The sequence below is a fragment of the Chrysemys picta genome, chromosome 2 (assembly GCF_011386835.1).
Source record: "Chrysemys picta bellii isolate R12L10 chromosome 2, ASM1138683v2, whole genome shotgun sequence".
Lineage (NCBI taxonomy): Eukaryota > Metazoa > Chordata > Testudines > Emydidae > Chrysemys > Chrysemys picta.
In genome coordinates this window covers 254,978,759-255,000,114 of record NC_088792.1, presented here as the reverse complement: position 1 = coordinate 255,000,114, position 21,356 = coordinate 254,978,759, and the positions used below count along the sequence as shown (strand labels likewise).

Sequence of the window (21,356 nt, the reverse complement as noted above, 5' to 3'; positions counted from 1 at the left end):
AATTTGAATTCTTTCTAACCACTTAACATTTTTTTTAAGTTGTAAAAATTTTAAAAGCGCCCCACTTTTGTGGGTACTGTCACTTGACAGCTGCATTTTGGAGTGAATACTTAGAATGCTACAGTTAGCTATGAGAAATGCTGAATGATCAACATAATCATTTTCTTTATCTAGTCTTATGAGACTGAACACATTACCTTCATACTGTGATTGCTTCTAACACTTGCAAACTATTCTGAAGGCCATACAGCGTGAGGCATTTGAGCCTACCCTTAAATATTTATTTTTTCCATTCCTATTAATGTAACGCACTTCATGCTTTTGTGTTGCTGATTTATAATTATGTTAGCACCAAAGTGATAAGTGGTGACTGGCTAAGAAGACTATGAAATAAACTAGTTTGTTGGGGAAATGAAATACCTTAATTATTAAAGTAAATCAACATTTGTTGTAGGAGAATTGTCCAATATATTCACGCTTATTAGTCTTCTTCAGTATTAACTGACTTTCATACTAAAAATAAATTGGGTGTGGAGAACCTCTTAATGAGTTATTTAACTTAGTGGGGAAAAAGCCAAAATGGTATGCTGAAAACTTAATCTTTTAAAATGAGTTATTTTCTGCTTCTTATTGGCATGGATCCAACTCTCAAGAACATCAATGGGAGTTGAATCAGAACTACAGTAAAATTGAATAATCCTGTGCTACAGTAGTACAATCAGGTTTGTATAATATGATTTGATACTTTTAAGTAATGCTCTTGGAATCTAAAATGAAGAATAAAGTATAGTATTTTCTCTACAGATATTACTTTCATGTCTGTCAAGCTACTCTAATACACCTGTTTCATAATAGTCATGTAAAAAGTAAAACCCTTTGCATTTTGCTGACAATAAAATAGCCTGGATTTTTGCCGCTTTTTGTAAAAGGTCTTATTTATTTAACCAATATAAAAAGATTTAATGTAAAGTTTTTACAAAGGTGATAAATATTCGGTCCAAATTATAATAAAACAACTGGACAAACTTGTTTCTAATATTTGTTCTAAAATTATATTGTAGAAGAACTTGCCAGGTGTGCTCAACAGTGATGTGCCTACATGTTAAATAGTTCAGCTGGAAAAATTCAACTAGGGTGCTTGTAAGCAAGTTTGTGTATTCTGGCCAAATGCTTACAAAGCTCTACAGAAATATTCAATTTCAAAGTTAATTGTACAAAATGTATATAAAAAGATTGATAGGGGGCTTGGGAACGATGGGTTATAAGGAGGTTTAGAAAAAACTTCTATTTCGGCAGCTCTTCAATGATGATCCGAGAGACTGAATTCCATCCTGTAGAAGCATCACCTCTTGGGTAATCTGCACAAGTACCAACCCAGATAGCAACATCCACCAACCCAGCGCTGATTCCTTCACACAGTCCTTCCACTGTTTAAAGACAAACGTATCTTATTTCAAATAATCAGTATCACCTATTTCACTGATTTTTCTCCCCCCCGCCCCCCCCCATATCCTGACTTGTATAGTTAACATGCCAAAGAACAGCAGTTCAGTGCAACTCTGCATAGAAACGCCATTAGTTAGGGTTACTATGTTGCTACTGTTTAAATCTTTGAGGGGGGAACATTGTCTTCCAGAGTACCATGGCCTCGGTAGAAACGATCTGCAGCCAAATGTTTTTTAAACCATTATACAAAGTTTTTAAAGTAATGTTATGAACTATAGAGCTAGTTTTTAACCATACACAGTTCCTTATTTCTGTTCACTTTTTCAATGGTCTCCATTGTAGTGGCAATGCTAATGGGAGACATGAATACAGTGGTAACAAACCCATTCTGATACTTCATGGAAAGGCCTACAATGGCCACACTGAGTTTTCATGGATTTTCTTGTTACTGTAGCGAAATATTACCTCGGGGAGGAGAGAGAGAGAGTCAGAGACCTTCTGTCATAGACAAAAAGCTGAGCTGCTAACTTCCCATAACTTTGGGCCTCTTACAAGCAGCAGTTGTTCTCCTGTGAAATCTTCTAGCCTATTCTGCTGCACTGTGGTGAATATTCTCTATGCTACAACATCTGGTAAATTAGATGTTGCAAGTCTTTGGTTTTATATACAATTTCTCTCAGTATATGTTTATAATTCAAGTTATTAAGGGGACATATGGCGGAGGTATATTTTATTTGTTTCTCCCATTTTCCCCATATCATCATCTTTGATACTGAACAAGAACTGTTGTGATTTGCCCCTTTCTTAGAAGAGGACATCATATAAGATGTGGATAACTAACTATTCCTGAATATGATTTGGTTTTAGCTTTTAACATGATAGGCCTCACTGGTAAAGATGGGTTTGTGTTGGAAGCTCCAGCAGAAATTAGTCTGTCTTCCCAAGAATATTGCATGCAATTCCATACCTGATGCACATAACTGCACAAAAGACAATACAGGTCCAATACATACACTGCCAACTTAAAAGGTGGTATTCCAGTTTCACCAAAGCACTAGAGCTATTTAGTTATACTGCAGTTGGGCAGAGTGTCACACATGCCATTTTTATCCTAATTTGAAGGAGCAGTAGTTGTTTAATAGAATCCTATTGAAGCTCAGTGGGTTGGACTGGATAAGGTAAGTCTCTTCTTCTCTAACTTCTTGAATTTATGTAAAGTATGACTAAAGCTAGTAAAACCCGTAAAAATGGAATGGCAGTAAACCCAAATCCACAAGAAAAACTGCAGTTACTGTATTTTTAATACTGATACTGAATTCTGACAAAGGTGGGAAAAATCATCAACTGTCCTTCTTTGCCTCCCCTTTATGGACCCTAGACTTCTAAATGGAGGTCTTTATGAGGTGCCCCGTGTCACTTGTTAACTGCATCCTTATCTTGAACTCCATTCCTAAGCACATGGCTTTGACATACATACCTGAAGAAGTGCGATGTATATTAATAGTTGAATTCAGCTCTGGGCTTCCTTGGTCTAAATAAATTATGGCTTCAATAGGAAGTGGCCCAGAGCATTCGGCTCCATTAAATGTAAAATACCACCGCTGGCAGCATGCATTTTTGCATTTGAGTCGAAGTGATCCACTGAAGAGAACTCTTAGAGCACTGTTAGAGCGCATCTTTGTGAATGTACATTCCTAAGGAAAATAAGAATGAATTGTTTGCTGTGGCTTTTGAACGCACTTCACTAATTCTTTTGAGAATACGTTAATCACCTTCTCTGTTCTCCCCCTTCATTTCCCTGCTCCTTTTTATTAAAAAACAGCACCTGACAAGTAAGTCAATGCCCCAAAACACTGATCTGTGTTTCAAACACCCCCAGAGGTTAGGGGAATGTTGAGCTCCTATATTTTAATATGAGACCATGTATGCAGTCAAGTTAGGTATCTAAATATCTTTGGAGTTTTCCTTTCTTTCTTCTTTCTTTCCCCACACTCTCCTTCCTTGCAGGTAAGGATAGTGTTACCAGCTCTCTCAAACCAGTCCATACTCAACACAAAATGTTAGCCAGAAAAGGTTGATGAAAAGATACAGGATTATCTTGATGCTGTACAAGGCGGATAAATTAGTTTTTAAAAAAAGTTTGAATAGGGATTATTTCTTTAAACTAGATTTTCTAAAATTTAAATATTTGCTTTTTAAAATAATTATTTAAAATGCTGACAAGTTATGTTAAAGCCTTCATTAACTATTTATTAAATATTTTAAAGTGATTTTAATATTAAGTGCTACATATTTGCTACCTAAGTTTTAAAGAACATCAAACCACTGCCTCTGCACATGGACATTAGTTTGCTGAGGTGTTAAACCAGCCTGTGACAACAGTAGCCTCTTCTGCAGGTGCAGAGAGAATTTTTTCTTCATTACAGTTTATTCAACTAGTTCAATGACTTGTTCATTCAAAGTTAAGAAACTGATTGGAAGTTGAAAAAGCAGGAACCTGTTTTCCTTTTCCAATCTAGGAATAAAATCTAGGTGTGAGAGGATGAGATCTCCTAGTTCTAAAATCTTGAAGGAGGTGACCAGAAACAATCACTTCATTTACATAAGAACGGCCATACTGGGTCAGACCAAAGGTCCATCAAGCCCAGGATCCTGTCCTCTGACAGTGGCCAATGCCAGGTGCCCCAAAGTGAATGAACAGGTTATCATCAAGTGATCCATGCCCTGTCACCCAATCCCAGCTTGTGGCAAACAGAGGCTAGGGACACTATTCCTGCCCATCCTGGCTAATAGCCATTGATGGACCTATCTTCCATGAATCTATCTAGCTCCCTTTTGAACCCTGTTATAGTATTGGCCTTCACAACATCTTCTGGCAAGGAGTTCCAGAGGTTGACAGTGCGTTGCATGAAAAAATACTTTCTTGTGTTTGTTTTAAACCTGCTACCTATTAATTTCATTTTGTGGCCCCTTGTTCTTGTATAATGAGAAGGAGTAAACAACACTTCCATATTTACTTTCTCTATACCACTCATGATTGTATAGACCTCTATCATATCCCCCCTTAGTTGCCTCTTTTCCAAGCTGAAAAGTCCCAGTCTTATTAATCTCTCCTCATACAGAAGCTGTTCTATACCCCTAATAATTTTTGTTGCCCTTTTCTGAACCTCTTCCAATTCCAATATATCTTTTTTGAGATGGGGCGACCACATCTGTACACAGTATTCAAGGTGTGGGCGTACCATGGATTTATATAGAGGCAATATGATATTTTCTGTCTTATTATCTATCCCTTTCTTGATGATTCCCAACATTTTGTTCACTTTTTTGACTGCCGCTGCACATTGAGTGGATGATTTCAGAGAACTATCCACAATTACTCCCAAGATCTTTCTTGAGTGGTAACAGCCAATTTAGATCCCATCACTGTATATGTATAGTTAGGATTATGTTTTCCAATGTGCATTACTTTGCATTTATCAACATTAAATTTCATCTGCCATTTTGTTGCCCAGTCACCCAGTTTTGTGAGATCCTTTTGTAGCTGTTTGCAGTCTGGCTGGGACTTAACTACCTTGAGTAGTTTTGTATCATCTGCAAATTTTGCCACCTCACTGTTTACCTCTTTTTCCAGATCGTTTATGAAAACAGACGCTCCGCGGGTTACACAAACCCGATTTATGCAAATCTGCACTTGCAGAAAAAGTTCCATAAGCTAGAAAATTGGGGGGGGGGGGTTGGTTTTTTTGCGTAATGGTTGGGTATACGTTCCCGACTTACGCAAAATTCGAGTTACGCAAGGCATTCCAGAACTGAACGCTTGCGTAAGTCGGGTAGCGTCCGTATGTTAAATAGGACTGGGCCCAGTACAGATCCCTGGGAGACACCACTATTTACCTCTCTCCATTCTGAAAACTGACCATTTATTCCTACCCTTTGTTTTCTATCTTTTAACCAGTTACCAATCCATGCAAGAACCTTCCCTCTTATCCCATGACTGCCTATTTTGCTTAAGAGCCTTTGGTGAGGGACCTTGTCAAAATCTTTTTGAAAATCTAAATACACTATATCCACTGGCTCTCCTTTGTCTGCATGCTTGTTGACCCCCCCTCAAAAAATTCTAGTAGATTGGTAGGCATGGTTTCCCTGTACAAAAACCATGTTGACTATTTTCCCAACAAATTATGTTCATCTATGTGTCTGACAATTTTGTTCTTTACAATAGTTTCAACCAATTTGCCCGGTACTGAAGTGAGGCTTACTGATCTATAGTTGCCAGGGTCACCTCTGGAGCCCTTTTTAAAAATTGGTGTCACATTAATTATTCTCCACTCATTTGGTACAGAAGCTGATTTAAATGATAGGTTACAGATAATACTTAGTAGTCCTGCAATTTCACATTTGAATTCCTTTAGAACTCTTGGTTGAATACCATCAGGTCCTGGAGACTTATTACAGTTTAATTTATCAATTTGTTCAAAAACCTTCTCTAATGACACCTCAATTTGGGACAGTTCCTCAGATCTGTCACCCAAAAAGAATGGCTCAGGTTTGGGAATCTCCCTCACATCCTCAACAGTGAAGACCGATGCAAAGAATTCATTTAGTTTCTCCGCAATGGCCTTATTGTCCTTTGAGTGTTCCTTTAGCATCTTGATCGTCCAGTGGCCCCCCTGGTTGTTTAGCAGACTTTCTGCTTCTGATGTATTTTCAAAAAAAATTGCTATTACTTTTGAAGTCTTTGGTTAGCTGTTTTTCAAATTCTTTTTTGGTCTTTCTAATTATATTTTTATACTTCATTTGCCAGAGTTTATGCTCTTTTCTATTTTCCTCATTAGGATTTCTCTTTTTAAAGGATGCCTTTTTGCCTCTCACTGCTTCTTTTCCTTTCAACAACTACAGCTATTTCTTTTGTTTAATAACTCAGTTTTAAATGCAAATCATGTTTTGATAAATTTTTTTCCTTATGTATCCTCCACATTTTAGTTTTATTTAACTAATAAAATTAAAAAGCTGTGTGTATGTATTTTGACTTGAAGTCCCATTTCCACTCAAGTCCAGCTTAAAATAAATCACAAGTAAAAAAAACCCACAATCACCTAGTAAATAAATACACACTTCATTATTTTCAGACATAAAAAATTTAGAAATTTTAATAAATGTAAATTATGCAGTATAATTTCTTAAATAAATATAGATAGATGTGGTTAGCATAAAGAAGTGTCAAATTTCATGTAAATGCTACCTTTAGTTGTCAATCAACATATTTTAACGGTTACCCACTAATGAGAAATAACTTTTCTTTAGAAAAATAACTCAAAAGTATAAATGCAAATCAAGATTCAAATCAATTATTGAAATCAAGGTTAAAATCATGATTAAAACTGGTGACTTAAAATCAGTCCATCCTATTGCAATACTCTGATGCAAGGAAACAAGGGATGTGTTTGAAACCTGAATCCCTGCATAATATAATTTTATGATTTCTCTCTTCATCATTTAGGCTCCCTGGATTTAGTAGTCACAAGACACTGTTTTTGTGAAAACTGAAAGACTCAATATTGACAGTCTATGCAATTTAGTAGAAAACATTTTCAGTTGAATTTTTAAGTGTGCCCCTCCACCTACCCAATGCTGAATAACTTGCTGATTGGGCCCACTAAGGGGCAGTTCCAAAGTAAATAGAAATTAGATATTTATTGTATCTATTGAATTAGTTCTCACACTGTGACTGCAACTGTACTACTAAAACAAAGTAGGCCTACCAATCTCAGGCTTGATGTATAGTTACTATGGAGTTGGGAATTTTTTTTCTTCTTTCTGGTCATCTTCCATACCTATTAATGTCTTCTTCTTTTTTTTTTCTTATTTTAAAATCTCATACTCAGAGGCCTGCACTAAGGATCACAGTACTTTTGTTGAACTGGTTAGGACTTGTCAATGCTGCACAAGTCTCACCAGTAGGTTAGCCAGTTACCTCTGTAATCCAGTCAGCAAATATCTTGGCTTCCAGTTCTACTGCTTCAAAAGGGAAAACTGAATTCAGGTCTGCTGTATGTACCTAGAACAACCCAGCTCTCTCACCTGCAGCTTTATTACTGAAATAAGCCACCTGGAATGTCCAATCAGTTATTACACATACTAGAAATGGGCCTGAACTAAAACTCTAGATGGGATCAACCTTGAATGTTGAAGAAAGTTTCCATCAATGTCTGCTGTGGTGTTGCTTTAACATCAGACTGCAACATCACAGGTGCTTACTTACTGCAATTTTCCCAAGATCTATGCCATAATTCAGCGCACTCCATGAACACTGTTTAAAGTTGGGTGTCCAAGACTCCTCAATGCTTTCTCGCATACATTCTCCTTTTTCTCCTTTCAACCCATCCCGACCAGGGATTCCAGGTGTCCCAGGAATTCCATTGATGCCAGGGTTTCCATCTCGTCCAGGAACACCACCAGGTCCTTGTAAACACATTCCATTGTACTGAAAAACACAAACTTTTTTCACACTTTGCTTATTGATTCTAAGGCTTAAAAATAGTGTTGCTTACTTTGTACAAGATAGGAGTCTGTTATAGAAGGCCAGGAAATTCCTCTATTAGTGAGGAAAGAATAGCAAGAAATCACATTGCCTCTCAAATACTGAAAATTAAATGAATATGTTAAAACTGGCAGCTGAGTTTGCTGTTATTGGGGTATCAAAGATAGATGCAGGACGGTAGTTTCATTAAGAGAAAATATTCATTTATGTTAACTACAAAACTGCATGGAAAAGTGTACAATATCCCCTACCTTCCAAAAAAGTTTCCCCAGATTCCAATATTAATATGGTCAATTGTTAGCCTCAGACCATGATGGTACATTTTGCTTTCACATTTGAATAGGGTGACTAGACAGCAAGTGTGAAAAATCGGGACAAGGGGTGGGGGTAATAGGAACCTATATAAAAAAAAAAGTCACAAAAATCAGGACTGTCTATAAAATTGGGACATCTGGTCTCACTACATTTTAAACAACTAGACTATGATATTTAATAATGTAAACGTAACATTTGGGAGAGAGAAAGATGAAACTCAGATGGGGCTATCTCTTCTCTGCCTTCAATCCTCAAACCATTCTTTGGACCCAGAGCTGTGTAGGGTGGACCCCATGCAGTTCCACCTGTCCCTCACCCATGTAAGCTCCCGGGAGGAGACAATTTGGGGGGTGCAGACAAACCCAGGAGAAGCAGTCATAGAAGAAGCTGCAACAGGAACCTTCAGACACTGATGATGTCCACTACATTTTTTATCTTGAACATTCTTTCCCATCTGCTGACTGGGTGCTTATTCCAATCTTCATCCCTCCACTGAGCCCTGGTCTACGCTACGGGGTTGGGTCGAATTTAGCTGCGTTAGGTTGATTTAAAAATAACTGCGTCCACACAACCAGCCCCATTCCGTCGACCTAAAGGGCTCTTAAAATTGACTTCTCTACTTCTCCCTGACGAGGGGAGTAATGCTAAAATCGACCTTGCTGGGTCGAATTTGGGGTAGTGCGGACGCAAATTGACGGTATTGGCCTCCAGGAGCTATCCCAGAGTGCTCCATTGTGACCGCTCTGGACAGCACTTTGAACTCCAATGCACTAGCGAGGTACGCAGGAAAAGCCCCGGGAGCTTTTGAATTTCATTTCCTGTTTGGTCAGGTGACCATGCAGTCCCCCCAGAATCGTAGAGTGTAGAATGTTTCTACGCTCTCCCTATCATCTCCATCCCTGAGGTTATCACAGATTAGAAGGCAAAACCAACGCATTTGCGAATACATGTTTTCAGAGCTCATGCAGTCCTCCTGCATTGATAGGGCACAGCTTAATGCATGGAGGCATTCAGTGGCAGAGGCCAGGAAAGAATTAAGTGAGCGTGAAGAGCGGAGGCAGGATGCGATGCTGAGGCTAATGGGGGAGCAAACAGACATGATGAAACATCTGTTGGAGCTGCAGGAAAGCCAACAAGAGCACAAATCCCTGCTGCATCCACTGTATAACCGCATACCCTCCTCCTCATGTTCCATATCCTCCTCACCCAGATGACCAAGAATGCGGGGGGGAGGGGAGGGGCAGGAAGGCTCCAGGCACCCAGCCACTCCACTCCAGAGGATGCCCAAGCAACAGAAGGCTGTCATTCAAACAGTTTGATTTTTAGTGTGGCTACAATAAGCAATGTGGCCTTGTCCTTCCCTCCTCCCCCACCCCACCCAGGCTACCTTGTCCATTATCGCATTTTTTTAATTAATAAAGAAAGAATGCATGGTTTCAAAACAATAGTTACTTTATTTTGAAGGGGGGGAGGGTGGTTGGCTTACAGGGAATTAAAATCAACAAAGGAGGCGGGTTTGCATCAAGGGCTTGGTCTACACTAAACCCCCAAATCGAACTAAGGTACGCAACTTCAGCTACGTGAATAACGTAGCTGAAGTTCGAAGTACCTTAGTTCGAACTTACCTCGGTCCACACGCGGCAGGCAGGCTCCCCCGTCGACTCCGCGGTACTCCTCTCGCCGAGCTGGAGTACCGCAGTTGACGGCGAGCACTTCCGGGTTCGACTTATCGCGTCCAGACAAGACGCGGTAAGTCGAACCCAGAAGTTCGATTGCCAGCCGCCGAACTAGCGGCTGGGTATAGACGTACCCAAGGAGAAACACACAACTGTCACACCGAAGCCTGGCCACTTATGAAACTGGTTTTCAAAGCCTCTCTGATGTACAACTCTCTTGCTGTGCTCTTCTAATCGCCCTGGTGGCTGGCTGCTCAAAATCGGATGCCAGGCGATTTGCCTCAACCTCCTACCCCGCCATAAACATCTCCCCCTTACTCTCACAGATATTATGGAGCACACAGCAAGCAGCAATAACAATGGGAATGTTGATTGCACTGAAGTCTGACCAACAGCACCAGTGAGCTTTTAAACATTGTGGAAGTAGAGAAAGAACTGACAGCGATTTGAAGGGGATTTCATATTCAAACAGTCCCCTTGTGTAAGCAAGAATCAGGCTAGCTGTAACCCTAATAATGCAAGATCTGTAGAAGCAAGGATTGTGTGAGGCGAGTGGGAAAGAACTGTATGAGAAGTTGTTGTGACCTTCTGCTAGATAAGTATAGAATGTAGACTATAGTCTAAATTGTTGAGGAAAATAAGATATCAGGAGGACATATGTATAAACAAAATGCAGCTGTCATCCATTATTGTATGTAACAAAAGGTATAAATGCTTGCTGTAATTGTTTACCTGGAGAGAGATCTGTTTTGCTCTCTCCCTCCATGCAATTGCTAGAGAAAATAAAATATCTGACTTGTTGCACCCAACCTGAGAGTGAGAACTCTGTTTTTCTCTGACAACATCCAAAGGCACATTCTACCACCTTTCTGCACTTACTCAGCCTATAGTTGAACTGCTCTTTACTACTGTCCAGGCTTCATGAGTCATGGGAGCCATGGGAAGTGGTGGAGCCGTACACCATGCCTTGGAGTTTGCTAGGAGCTGGGCAGGGAAATCATTCCCAGAACCCCTGCCAAGCTACATGTCCGACGAGGACGGGTACCAGTCCTACTGCACCATCTGCTGCGAAGGCAAGCAGTTGCTGCTGTGTAGCAATGCCAGCTGCTGCAGGTGCTTCTGCGTCAAATGCTTGGAGATCCTGGTAGGGCAACTTTGCCTTGGCCAAGGCAAAAGAACAAGAGCCCTGGAGCTGTTACATATGTCAACCACAGAAGTGCTATGGGGTATTACAGCACCGACCAGACTGGAATGTACAACTGCAAGACTTCTTCACCAGCAACAAAGGACAGGAATATGATGCACCTAAAATCTAAAAAGGCCCGCACATTTCCCAGAATCACTACCTTTGATAACAGAACATCAATGATTGCATTGGCTACTTGGATCACAACAGCCCCCACAGTAGACTTGCCCACAACAGCAGTGGACTCCAGGCTTGCCGTGGTATGGCATCTGCAAGGGTAACCCAGGAAAAAAGGCGCGAAACGATTGTCTGCCGTTGCTTTCACAGAGGGAGGGGCAACAGACAACATGTACCCAAAACCACCCAAAAACCAACAATGTTTTTGCCCCATCAGGCATTGGGAGCTTAAACCAGAATTCTAATGGGCAGTGGAGACCAAATAATAAATACATAAAATGGAAAGTCCTGCAAAGGAAGTAAACTGAGATCCAGAATAATGAACTTTTGACATTTCCTACAATATTCAAAAAGAAAGATGCACTGTTGGCAAATGCAGTAATAAGAACATGCCAGTGAAACATTTGATCAAGGAACAGATCTTTTAAAAGGCCCATTGAATATTAGTCTGGTCTCAGAGGCCCCTACAAAACTAATAAGCAAGACACAGTTATGTGAAGACATCTTAATTTCTTACAGTACTGCTTGTACCAATTCATTTGATACATTTTGCCTCTGCCTGGGAACCAGACGTGCTGCTGGCCGCTTCCGGGGCGCAGCGCGGTCCATGGTGCCAGGACAGGCGGGAAGCCTGCCTCTGCACCCAGGCTGCACCATTAACCAGGAGCCACTGGAGGTAAGCCCATGCCCCAACCCCGGAGCCCCCTCCCAAAGCCCTCATCCCCGGCCCCACCCCAGAGCCTGCATCCCCAGCCCAGAGCCCTAACCCCCTCCCGCACTCCAACCCCCTGCCCCAGCCCTGAGCCCCCTCCTACATGCTGAACCCCTCATTCCTGGCCTCACCCCACAGCCCTCACCCCCGCACCCCAACTCTCTGCCCCAGCCCTGAGCCCTTCCCACACCTCAAACCCCTCATCCCCCGCTCCTGGGTCGCCAGAAAAAAAGTTTGAAAACCAATGATATAGAGCAGTATAAACAAGTCATTGTCTGTATGAAATTTTAGTTTATGCTGACTTCGCTAGTGCTTTTTATGTAGCCTGTTGTAAATCTAGGCAAATATCTAGATGAGTTGATGTACCCCCTGGAAGACCTCTGCTTACCCACAGGGGTATATGTACCCCTGGTTGAGAACCACCACTTTAACTGATCTGTAAAAAGCAACAGAGAGTCCTGTGGCACCTTTAAAACTAACAGATGTATTGGAGCATAAGCTTTCGTGGATGAATACCCACTTCGTCAGACACATGCCTGACCTGGACATTTTAGTTTTAGATTCCACCAGGGGGCAGAGCTAGCCAAAAAGAGGGTGCTCCAAACTGATCTAACATTAAAGAAATTTTGAATATTTCCAGAGAGGGTGGTTTAAACTTTTGCAGACCTAGAAACTCACATATGCAAAATAATTACATGGGCTTTGGTCTCCTCTTCAGCCAAACCGATCTGTACTCACCAGATCAATTATTTTCACATATGGTATGCTGCTTTTGAAGTGGAATGAGCATATTGTTGTAAAATGACAATGTTGTGTCTGTTGAAGCAAGGCGGCCCCTTGTCATGTTTTTGGTTCTATTTTTGAAGGAGTCTGTGTCCAAGTTATTTTATCTGACACAGTTAGTATACATCTACTTAAGTATGTTTCCTTAGCTTCCACCAATTTATCTGAGTTATAGATCTCAGCCAGCCAAGGCTGAAAAGCAGGATGCAGTGCCAGGCAAATACTCAAGATGAGGAACACAAAAATATTTGTTCATACAGAAAACTTAAGATGTGGGATTCACTCCTTTAATTTCCCATAATCTCAGATTCATTAGTCCTTATTTTTTATATAAAAAATGTCCAACAATGAAAGTGAGATGGCACCAAAGCAGTGTGTAACACAGGTGGGTTTAGGACTGAAACTAGTGATAGCCCTCAAACTGAAGTACATTTGAAGGGTATGATCTAGGTACATCTGCTGACAATGCCATCTACATACCAAAAACAGCAGCATCCTTTCCATCCTAAAAAAATATAGTTGTTAGTGAATACAAGTGTGGGATCCCTGCAAAGACTTACCTTTGTCTGGAGGGAAGAAAAATCCATGCCATTTGTTTTCTATGGCTCTATATAGCCTTCAGTGCATTTGTAGTTGCAATGAAACAGCATCCAGAAATGTGCCATGTATAAGCACCAGTGTGAATTTGTTTACACATGGGAAAGAGGGATTTAATAAAATGAGAGTTGTTCAGTGCTTGTGGCTCTTTAGTTTAAATGTAACCTTTTTTTCTTTATCTTGTCCTTTATTTACTATTCTAGTTTAGTTAATCAGGGCTTAAAAATTTCAGTTTTGCATAGGTGATGTCTTAGTAAGGAAGGATAGCAGTTCACAGTCCACTCTTTTTTATTGAAACAATCCAGCCACACTAACTTGGCCTTGCTTCCTCATGCGGACATGACTGGAGAGAAGGGTATGTATTACTTTAACCACAGACTCCCGACTCTGCTATGTAAAAATCTGAGGAACACAATCTGCATCTGGAAAGAAATAGCTTCCATGAAGACAAATCCATTCTAAACATTTCCCTGAATCATCACAATTAGTGAGCAATAAAATGTAGAAAAGAAGCTAAATCAAATTACTCATCCTTCCTGCAAAAATGACCCAGCATAACTGAGACTATGGTCAGATCTTCAAGTTACAACTGGGTTTGGGAAAGGGGAACTGTCCTGGCTGGCAGAAAGGAGCTGTTCTCCCAACAATAGACACGTTGCAGAGACTGGCCCCTAGAGCTGCACTAGCCTCTTCCTGGGATAAAGCAAAGGAGAGGATTGGGTGGTTCCAACTCTTTGAACGAAAAAGGAGCAGGGAAGATTCCGCAGCAGCTCCTCACTTGTTACTGTCACTTCAAATCCACAACATCACTCCCAACCTTGTCCACCAGCTCCCCCCACATCAGACCCCTCTGTCTCCAGGCCCCCACTCCAGCCCTCCTAACCCCTCTCCAGGCCCCCTCTGCCCCATCATCTACTCCTAGCCCCACTACAGCCCCTCCCCAGCCCCCTCTGCTCTGTCCCTCTCTCCCGACCCCTTGCTCCAGAGTCTCCCGCTGCTCCAGACCCCTCCATTCCCATCCCCTATTTCCGAGCCGCGTGCAGCGCGGGCAGACTCACCACATCCACCACCTCCCTCTGGCGCAGCGCCTTGTGCTTCCCCTTCGGGCTCTCGGACTCCCCGAGCGGCGGGGCAACCAGCAGCAGCGCGGCCAGGAGCAGCGAGGCGGCGGCGGCAGCGGCGGGCGGAGAGCGCATGGTGCGGGGCAGCCGGGGGCGCGGGGCCGGGCTGGCTGGGAGCGGAGCTAGCGAGAGGGGGGGATGAGTCAGTGTCTGCAGCGCGCTGGATAAATGAGCCTTTCACAGCCCCGAGCCTGAGCTCCCTCCCTGGGGACGCCAGGAATTTCCATCCTGTAACACGGCAGCAACTCCCAGCCTGAGCCGTCCGGCCACAGCCACAGGCCCGCCGGGGCTTCCCGCCCCCGCATTGCCCGACACTCCCACGCCAGCCTCAGGCACCCCGCAGCCGGCACTCACTGGGTAAGTGTGCTGGGGCTGTGTGCCCCTGACCCGTAGCACTGGCAACATACAACTGTGCCGCCTGTGCCGTGCAGCCCCCCTCGCTGGAGTCAACTGTACCGCCTGTGCCCCTGACCCTTAGCACTGGCAACATACAACTGTACTGCCTGTGCCCCTAACCCTTAGCACTGGCAACATACAACTGTACCGCCTGTGCCCCTGACCCTTAGCACTGGCAACATACAACTGTGCCATGCCGCCCCACTTCCTGGAGTCAACTGTACCGCCTGTGCCCCTGACCCTTAGCACTGGCAACATACAACTGTACCGCCTGTGCCCCTGACCCTTAGCACTGGCAACATACAACTGTACCGCCTGTGCCCCTGACCCTTAGCACTGGCAACATACAACTGTACCGCCTGTGCCACTGACCCTTAGCACTGGCAACATACAACTGTGCCATGCAGGCCCACTTCCTGGAGTCAACTGTACCGCCTGTGCCCCTGACCCTTAGCACTGGCAACATACAACTGTACTGCCTGTGCCACTGACCCTTAGCACTGGCAACATACAACTGTACCGCCCGCCTGTGCCCCTGACCCTTAGCACTGGCAACATACAACTGTGCCATGCAGCCCCACTTCCTGGAGTCAACTGTACCGCCTGTGCCACTGACCCGTAGCACTGGCAACATATAACTGTACCGCCTGTGCCACTGACCTGTAGCACTGGCAACATATAACTATACTGCCTGTGCCATGCAGCCCCCCCTCCCTGGAGTCAACTGTACCATCTGTGCCCCTGAACCTTAGCACTGGCAACATACAACTGTGCCATGCAGCCCCACTTCCTGGAGTCAACTGTACCGCCTGTGCCACTGACCCATAGCACTGGCAACATACAACTGTACCGCCTGTGCCACTGACCTGTAGCACTGGCAACATACAACTGTACTGCCTGTGCCATGCAGCCCCCCTCCCTGGAGTCAACTGTACCGTCTGTGCCCCTGACCCTTAGCACTGGCAACATACAACTGTACCACCAGTGCCACGCAGCCCCCTTCCCTGGTGTCAACTGTACTGCTTGTGCCACTGACGGCTAGGACTGACAACATATCACTGTACAGCCTGTGCCACGCAGCCCTCTTCCCTGGGATCAGATGAGTGTACCGCCGATACCATGCAGCCCCCTTCCCTGGAGTCAGACAACTGTACTGCCTGTGCTACACAGCCCCCTTCCCTGGAGTCAACTGTACTGCCTGTGCCACTGACCCTTAGCACTGACAAGATACAACTGTACCACCTGTGCCATGCAGCCCCCTTCCCTGCGGTCAGACTACTGTTCTGCTTGTGCCACACAGCCCCTGTCCCTGGAGTAAGACAACTGTACCACGCCACCCCCATCCCTGGGGTCAGACAACTGAACTGCCTGTGCCACGCAAACTACAGCCCCTTCCTGTGGGGTCGGTCAACTGAACTGTCTGCGCCATGTAGCCTACAGCCCTTCCCATGGAGTTGGACAACTGAACTGTCTACACCACGCAGCCTACTGCCCCTCATGTGGAGTCAAACAATTGAACCATCACCCGGAGTCAAAAAACTGAACCGTCAGCACCATGCAGCCTTCAGCCCCTTCCATGGAGTCAGACAACTGAACCATTTGTGCCACACAACCAAAACCCCTGCACCTACTCCCCCCCCCCAAGGTTCTGTCATCATCCCCCCCGCCGGCCAGGCCATACACTGTGGACCCTCCACTTGCCCAGGGTAGGGTGTGGTCGAGATCAGCCCCCAGCCCGTGTCCACACCCCATGGGCTTCCCTTCTCCCGCCTAGGGCAGGAGGTTCTGCAGCTCCCCACAGCTACCCATGTACAGCTCTTACCTGGACCCAGCTCCAGCTGGGGGGCCATAGTGCGGCCATGGTGAGAGCCACGCGGGCAGGCGTGGGGCTGCACTGTGGACCCTCCACCTGCCCTGGGCAGGGGGCCGGTGGGGCCGGGACATAGGCCAGGGGCTGCTCTTGACCCTCCCCATGCCAGGCAGATGGAAAGTCCGCAGCTCCTGGCCTGCTCTGGCTTCTGGCTTGGCCGGGGGGGGTGTTGCCCTGGATTTAAGGGGTGTGTATATTCCAGAATGTAATTAAGTGAATTGCAGCCATATTATGTGCATTCAGCCACCATGTAGTAATGAAATAAAATACCACATAGTTGAGGGTTAATTTAAAGACAGGCTTTCAGAAGCAAGGTCAAAACTAGTAACAGCTTCTGCTAATCAGAATGGGAGGAGGGGACAGACAAATAAACAAGTGAAACTAAAAACCTTTTTAAAAGACATCATTTTTCCTGGTTGGAAAACCTTGAGTCTGGGCTCCTCTGATACTAGAAGTTTATTGAAAGTTAGGAAAAGTAATAATTCAGTACTGGTCATTGTAACTAAGGCTTAGATTTTGTCACGGATATTTTCAGTAAAAATCATGGACAGGTCACAGGCAATAAACAAAAATTCACTGAAGCCCGTGACCTGTCCGTGATTTTTATTAAAAATATCCCTGATGAAATGGGAAGCGGGGGGGGAGGGGGAGGAGGGTGTTCAGCACCCACAGCGGCTGGGCTGCTGCAAGGTCCAATCCCTGCCCTGGTGACTGGGCAGCTGCAGTGGCTCCTGCCGCCCCCCTCAGCTGGGGTGCTGTGGGGGGGCTCCCGCCACCCACTGCAGCTGGGCTGCAGCAGGGTCCCCCTGCCCTCCCCTGTCACTCGCCACGACTGGGCTGCTTTGAAGTAGTCTTCTGAAGACATTTTTCCTGGCACCTTTGCTCACCGGTGGGTGAGCAACTGGCCACTGCAAACCTGCTGTTAATTACTCAGTACCGTTCCAGATGTTAAATAAATATCTGGGATGTTCTAAAACTATTGCTTATGTCTGTGTGTGCTTAAATCTAATAAACTGCAGTATTAGACAAAGCACACTTACTTGCATTTAATCCTTAATCAGACAGAATTGCTGTGTTCCTATTGATTTATTCCTGATACTGTCTGGAGTGAAATAGTTAAGTTACCACTGTTAGGGGTTCTGAAAACCCAGGGGCAGAAGAGGAGGGGTGGGGTGGAGGCCCCTGGCCCTCCCATATTTGGTCAGGCTCTGCCACCCTTGTCTGTGCCACTCAGTTAAAACATACAATGGTATTCATGAACTAATTCTGAAAATAGGAATGATCTACCAAAGCTACTGTCAACAATCTTATGCAAATTCATATTTAGACACCATTTTAAAAATAGATTTATGGAGTTGTTACTGTCCTGTGAATCAATATGGCTGCCATGCAGAAAATAGATTAATCCAGAAAATTGCCACGTAGGCCTATATTTGGAAGATGCTTTATACGTTTCATATCTCTTTCATTATTCTATCATTTGTCTGACAACCCTAGAGATCCTACTATTATAACCCTCCTTTTAAACCTTTGTGGCCCTGTTTTACAGTTAATATCTTTCTGGTTAAGGAGCTGTTTATCCAGGAACTCTCAGAACAATTCTACAGAAGGCAGATTGATGCTATTTTAGCTACAGCAAAGATTCCCAGCAGAGGCATAATGTGGCATGAGTATTGTTACTTTTGAAAATACTATCTAAATATGAATGTTTAGATGACAGGATCTATTTCATTTTAACAGGTGTGGAGCATAGAGGACACAAAATCTTTTTTCCCAGCAGAAGAAAATTAGACCTTTATGAAATAACATTATATTGCCTCTCACTGAGTACTTTTGATCTTGTATTCAAGGAAATGCCACAATACTAAGAACTACAACCAATATAATTCATCTCACACTGCATTAATTAAAATAATAGTTTATTATGAAGTCATATTAGAAATAAAATCAATCCAAAATAAATTATGTTATTTGTTGCCACTGATTAGGACTGGAAGAGTCAGACAGTTACTTGAGAGATAACCCATGCAGACATCAGCCTGAGTAGGATTATAGAGGTAAGGTTTCCACAAGGATGAAATATTCTTGAATATTTCACATTACTATTTTGTATTCATATGTGTGAATGCCTGTGTGCAAGGCTTTTTAAGTGAAAAGACCATTACATCTCGCTCTCTCAGCTGCTGAAGTCAAAGACTAGTGGCACAAAAGGTCGCAAAGACTGGGAATTTCATTAGCTGCAGTAGATAGCCATTGACATGTTTTGTGCCTTGTCAAGCCTTACATACTCAACAATATGTTGTTGCAGTGCCTTTCCAACTATTGGATCAATAAGTCTCCTCCACCCAGTCTGCCAAAACGGATTTAGTATGTTGGGGGTAGGCATTTCCCCTCATGGCTACCCTCTACCTGGTTTATCCTACCAGTTGAAATTCATTTAGATACTCAGTGCCGGCTGTGTTTGGACATTGCTCCTGGGAGTCTCTCTGCTTTATTTTCATGCAAGAACAACCATCAGAGAGAGAGAGAGAGAGAGAGAGTCTGTCTGTCTGTCTGTCTGTCTGTCTGTCTGTCTGTCTCAGACATTCTCCCAGGCTCCTTGCTGGCTGAAATGTCTCCAGGAAGCATCAACTTGTCAGAGGCTCCGGTGAAGAAACAAAGCTAGATCTCATATGGCAGTCCACGTACAATCAGTGCCAAATGGGGTGGTGATTTTGTGATGTATGGTCCACGGGGAAGTGGACTGAAACTTCCAACTCACCTCACAATGGCCAAACAACAGCTAACAGATAGTCATGACTTGGGACTACTACTTACTTGGACCAGCTATGTACATTTATGTCATTAAATAATGCTTAATAATATTTGCATCCATGGTTGAAGTAAATGTTTCCATTGTGAACTGTGTTATCCTCATCTATTTTTGAGACCCTTGAGATCTAAAACCACTAACTCTTACAGAAAATTTTCCTTACTATGAGGACACCCCCGAGAACTTTTTTATAGTGAAGGAATTGACTGTTTCCACTAGTTGTAGCATGCACTCTATTTATTTAATGAACATTGGATGTTTTTGAGCATTGAGCGAGAAAAGTGAGTCAGCGAGAAATAGTGTAGGAGATGCTGCAAGTTCCAATAAGTATGCCTGTTGTAAAATCCCCAGTACTCATTTGTCTGCCATTCTGGGTTGCCATCTGGAAGAAATTAAGGTAGACATAGTCCCAAACCTAATCCAGTCTGAACCCTATTCTCTGACAGTCTGCATGGGATGTGATTTTTGACTTCTTTAAATGCTCTCTATTTGCATATCTGAGGACAGTCATCATTATGCAGGTTTAGCTGTAATAGTCAGATGGCATGAAATTCAATCAAGTAATATGGATAGATTTTAAGGCCAAAGAGAACTATTCTATCATCATTCTAAGATGACCTCTTTCATATCACAACCCACAGAATTTTACCAAGTGATTTCTGCATCAAGCCCATAATTTCTGGTTGAGGCAGAAGGTGGGGGCTGGTTTTGTTCAACATCTTCATTCATGATCTGGATGATGGGATGGATTGCACCCTCAGCAAGTTTGCTGATGACACTAAGCTGGGGGGAGCGGTAAATACACTTGAGGGTAGGGATAGGGTCCAGAGTGACCTAGACAAATTGGAGGATTGGGCCAAAAGAAATCTGATGAGGTTCAACAAGGACAAGTGCAGAGTCCTGCATTTAGGACAGAAGAATCCCATTCACTGTTACAGGCTGGGGACTGACTGACTAAGCAGCAGTTCTGCAGAAAAGGACCTGGCAATTACAGTGGACGAGAAGCTGGATATGAGTCACAATGTGCCCGGCTTGCCAAGAAGGCTAATGACATATTGGGCTGCATTAGTAGGAGCATTGCCAGCAGATTGAAGGAAGTGAGTATTCCCCTCTATTCAGCATTGATGAGGCCATATCTGGAGTATTGCATCCAGTTTTGGGCCCCCCACTACAGAAAGGATGTGCACAAATTGGAGAGAGTCCAGTGGAGGGCAAAGAAAATGATTAGGGGGCTGGGGCACATGACTTACGAGGAGAGGCTGAGGGAATTGGGCTTATTTAGTCTGCAGAAGAGAAGACTGGGGGGGATTTGATAGCAGCCTTCAACTACCTGACGGGGGGTTCAAAGAGGATGGAGCTAGACTGTTCTCAGTGGTGGCAGATGACAGAGCAAGGAGCAATGGTCTCAAGTTGCAGTGAGGGAGGTCTAGGTTGAATATTAGGGAAATCTATTTCACTAGGAGGGTGGTGAAGCACTGGAATGAGTTACTTAGGCGGGTGGTGGAATCTCCATCCTTAGAGGTTTTTAAGGCCTGGCTTGACAAAGTCCTGGCTGGGATGATTTAGTTGGGGGTGGTCCTGCTTTGAGCAGGGGGTTGGACTAGATCTCCCTGAGGTCTCTTCCGACCCTAAAAGTTAATTTGTTTTTTTTTAAAGGTTGCGATCAGAGAAGACAGTTGGGTATTTCAAATAGTACTGTGCAGCCTGTGTGTCTGATTCAA

At 43.6% G+C, this 21,356-nt stretch overlaps 1 protein-coding gene across 1 annotated transcript; it reads right to left on the bottom strand.

Moving 5' to 3' along the window:
• Positions 1-917: 917 nt before the first annotated feature.
• CTHRC1 (collagen triple helix repeat containing 1) lies at positions 918-14,752 on the bottom strand. Its single transcript, XM_005306046.4, has 4 exons — positions 14,495-14,752; positions 7,712-7,933; positions 2,924-3,140; positions 918-1,427 (listed from the first exon to the last, which is right to left on the bottom strand). Exons 1-4 carry the CDS (start codon positions 14,630-14,632, stop codon positions 1,285-1,287), a joined length of 720 nt encoding a protein of 239 aa, XP_005306103.1. The 5' UTR covers positions 14,633-14,752; the 3' UTR covers positions 918-1,284.
• Positions 14,753-21,356: the final 6,604 nt, after the last annotated feature.

Excerpts from the sequence above, each read along its gene's own strand:
- CTHRC1 (XM_005306046.4), bottom strand. The coding sequence starts at position 14,632 with ATGCGCTCTCCGCCCGCCGCTGCCGCCGCCGCCTCGCTGCTCCTGGCC. Across the intron at positions 7,934-14,494 it reads AGAGGGAGGTGGTGGATGTG|TACAATGGAATGTGTTTACA; the intron begins GTGAGTCTGCCC and ends TGTGTTTTTCAG. Across the intron at positions 3,141-7,711 it reads TAGATCTTGGGAAAATTGCA|GAATGTACATTCACAAAGAT; the intron begins GTAAGTAAGCAC and ends TATTTTCCTTAG.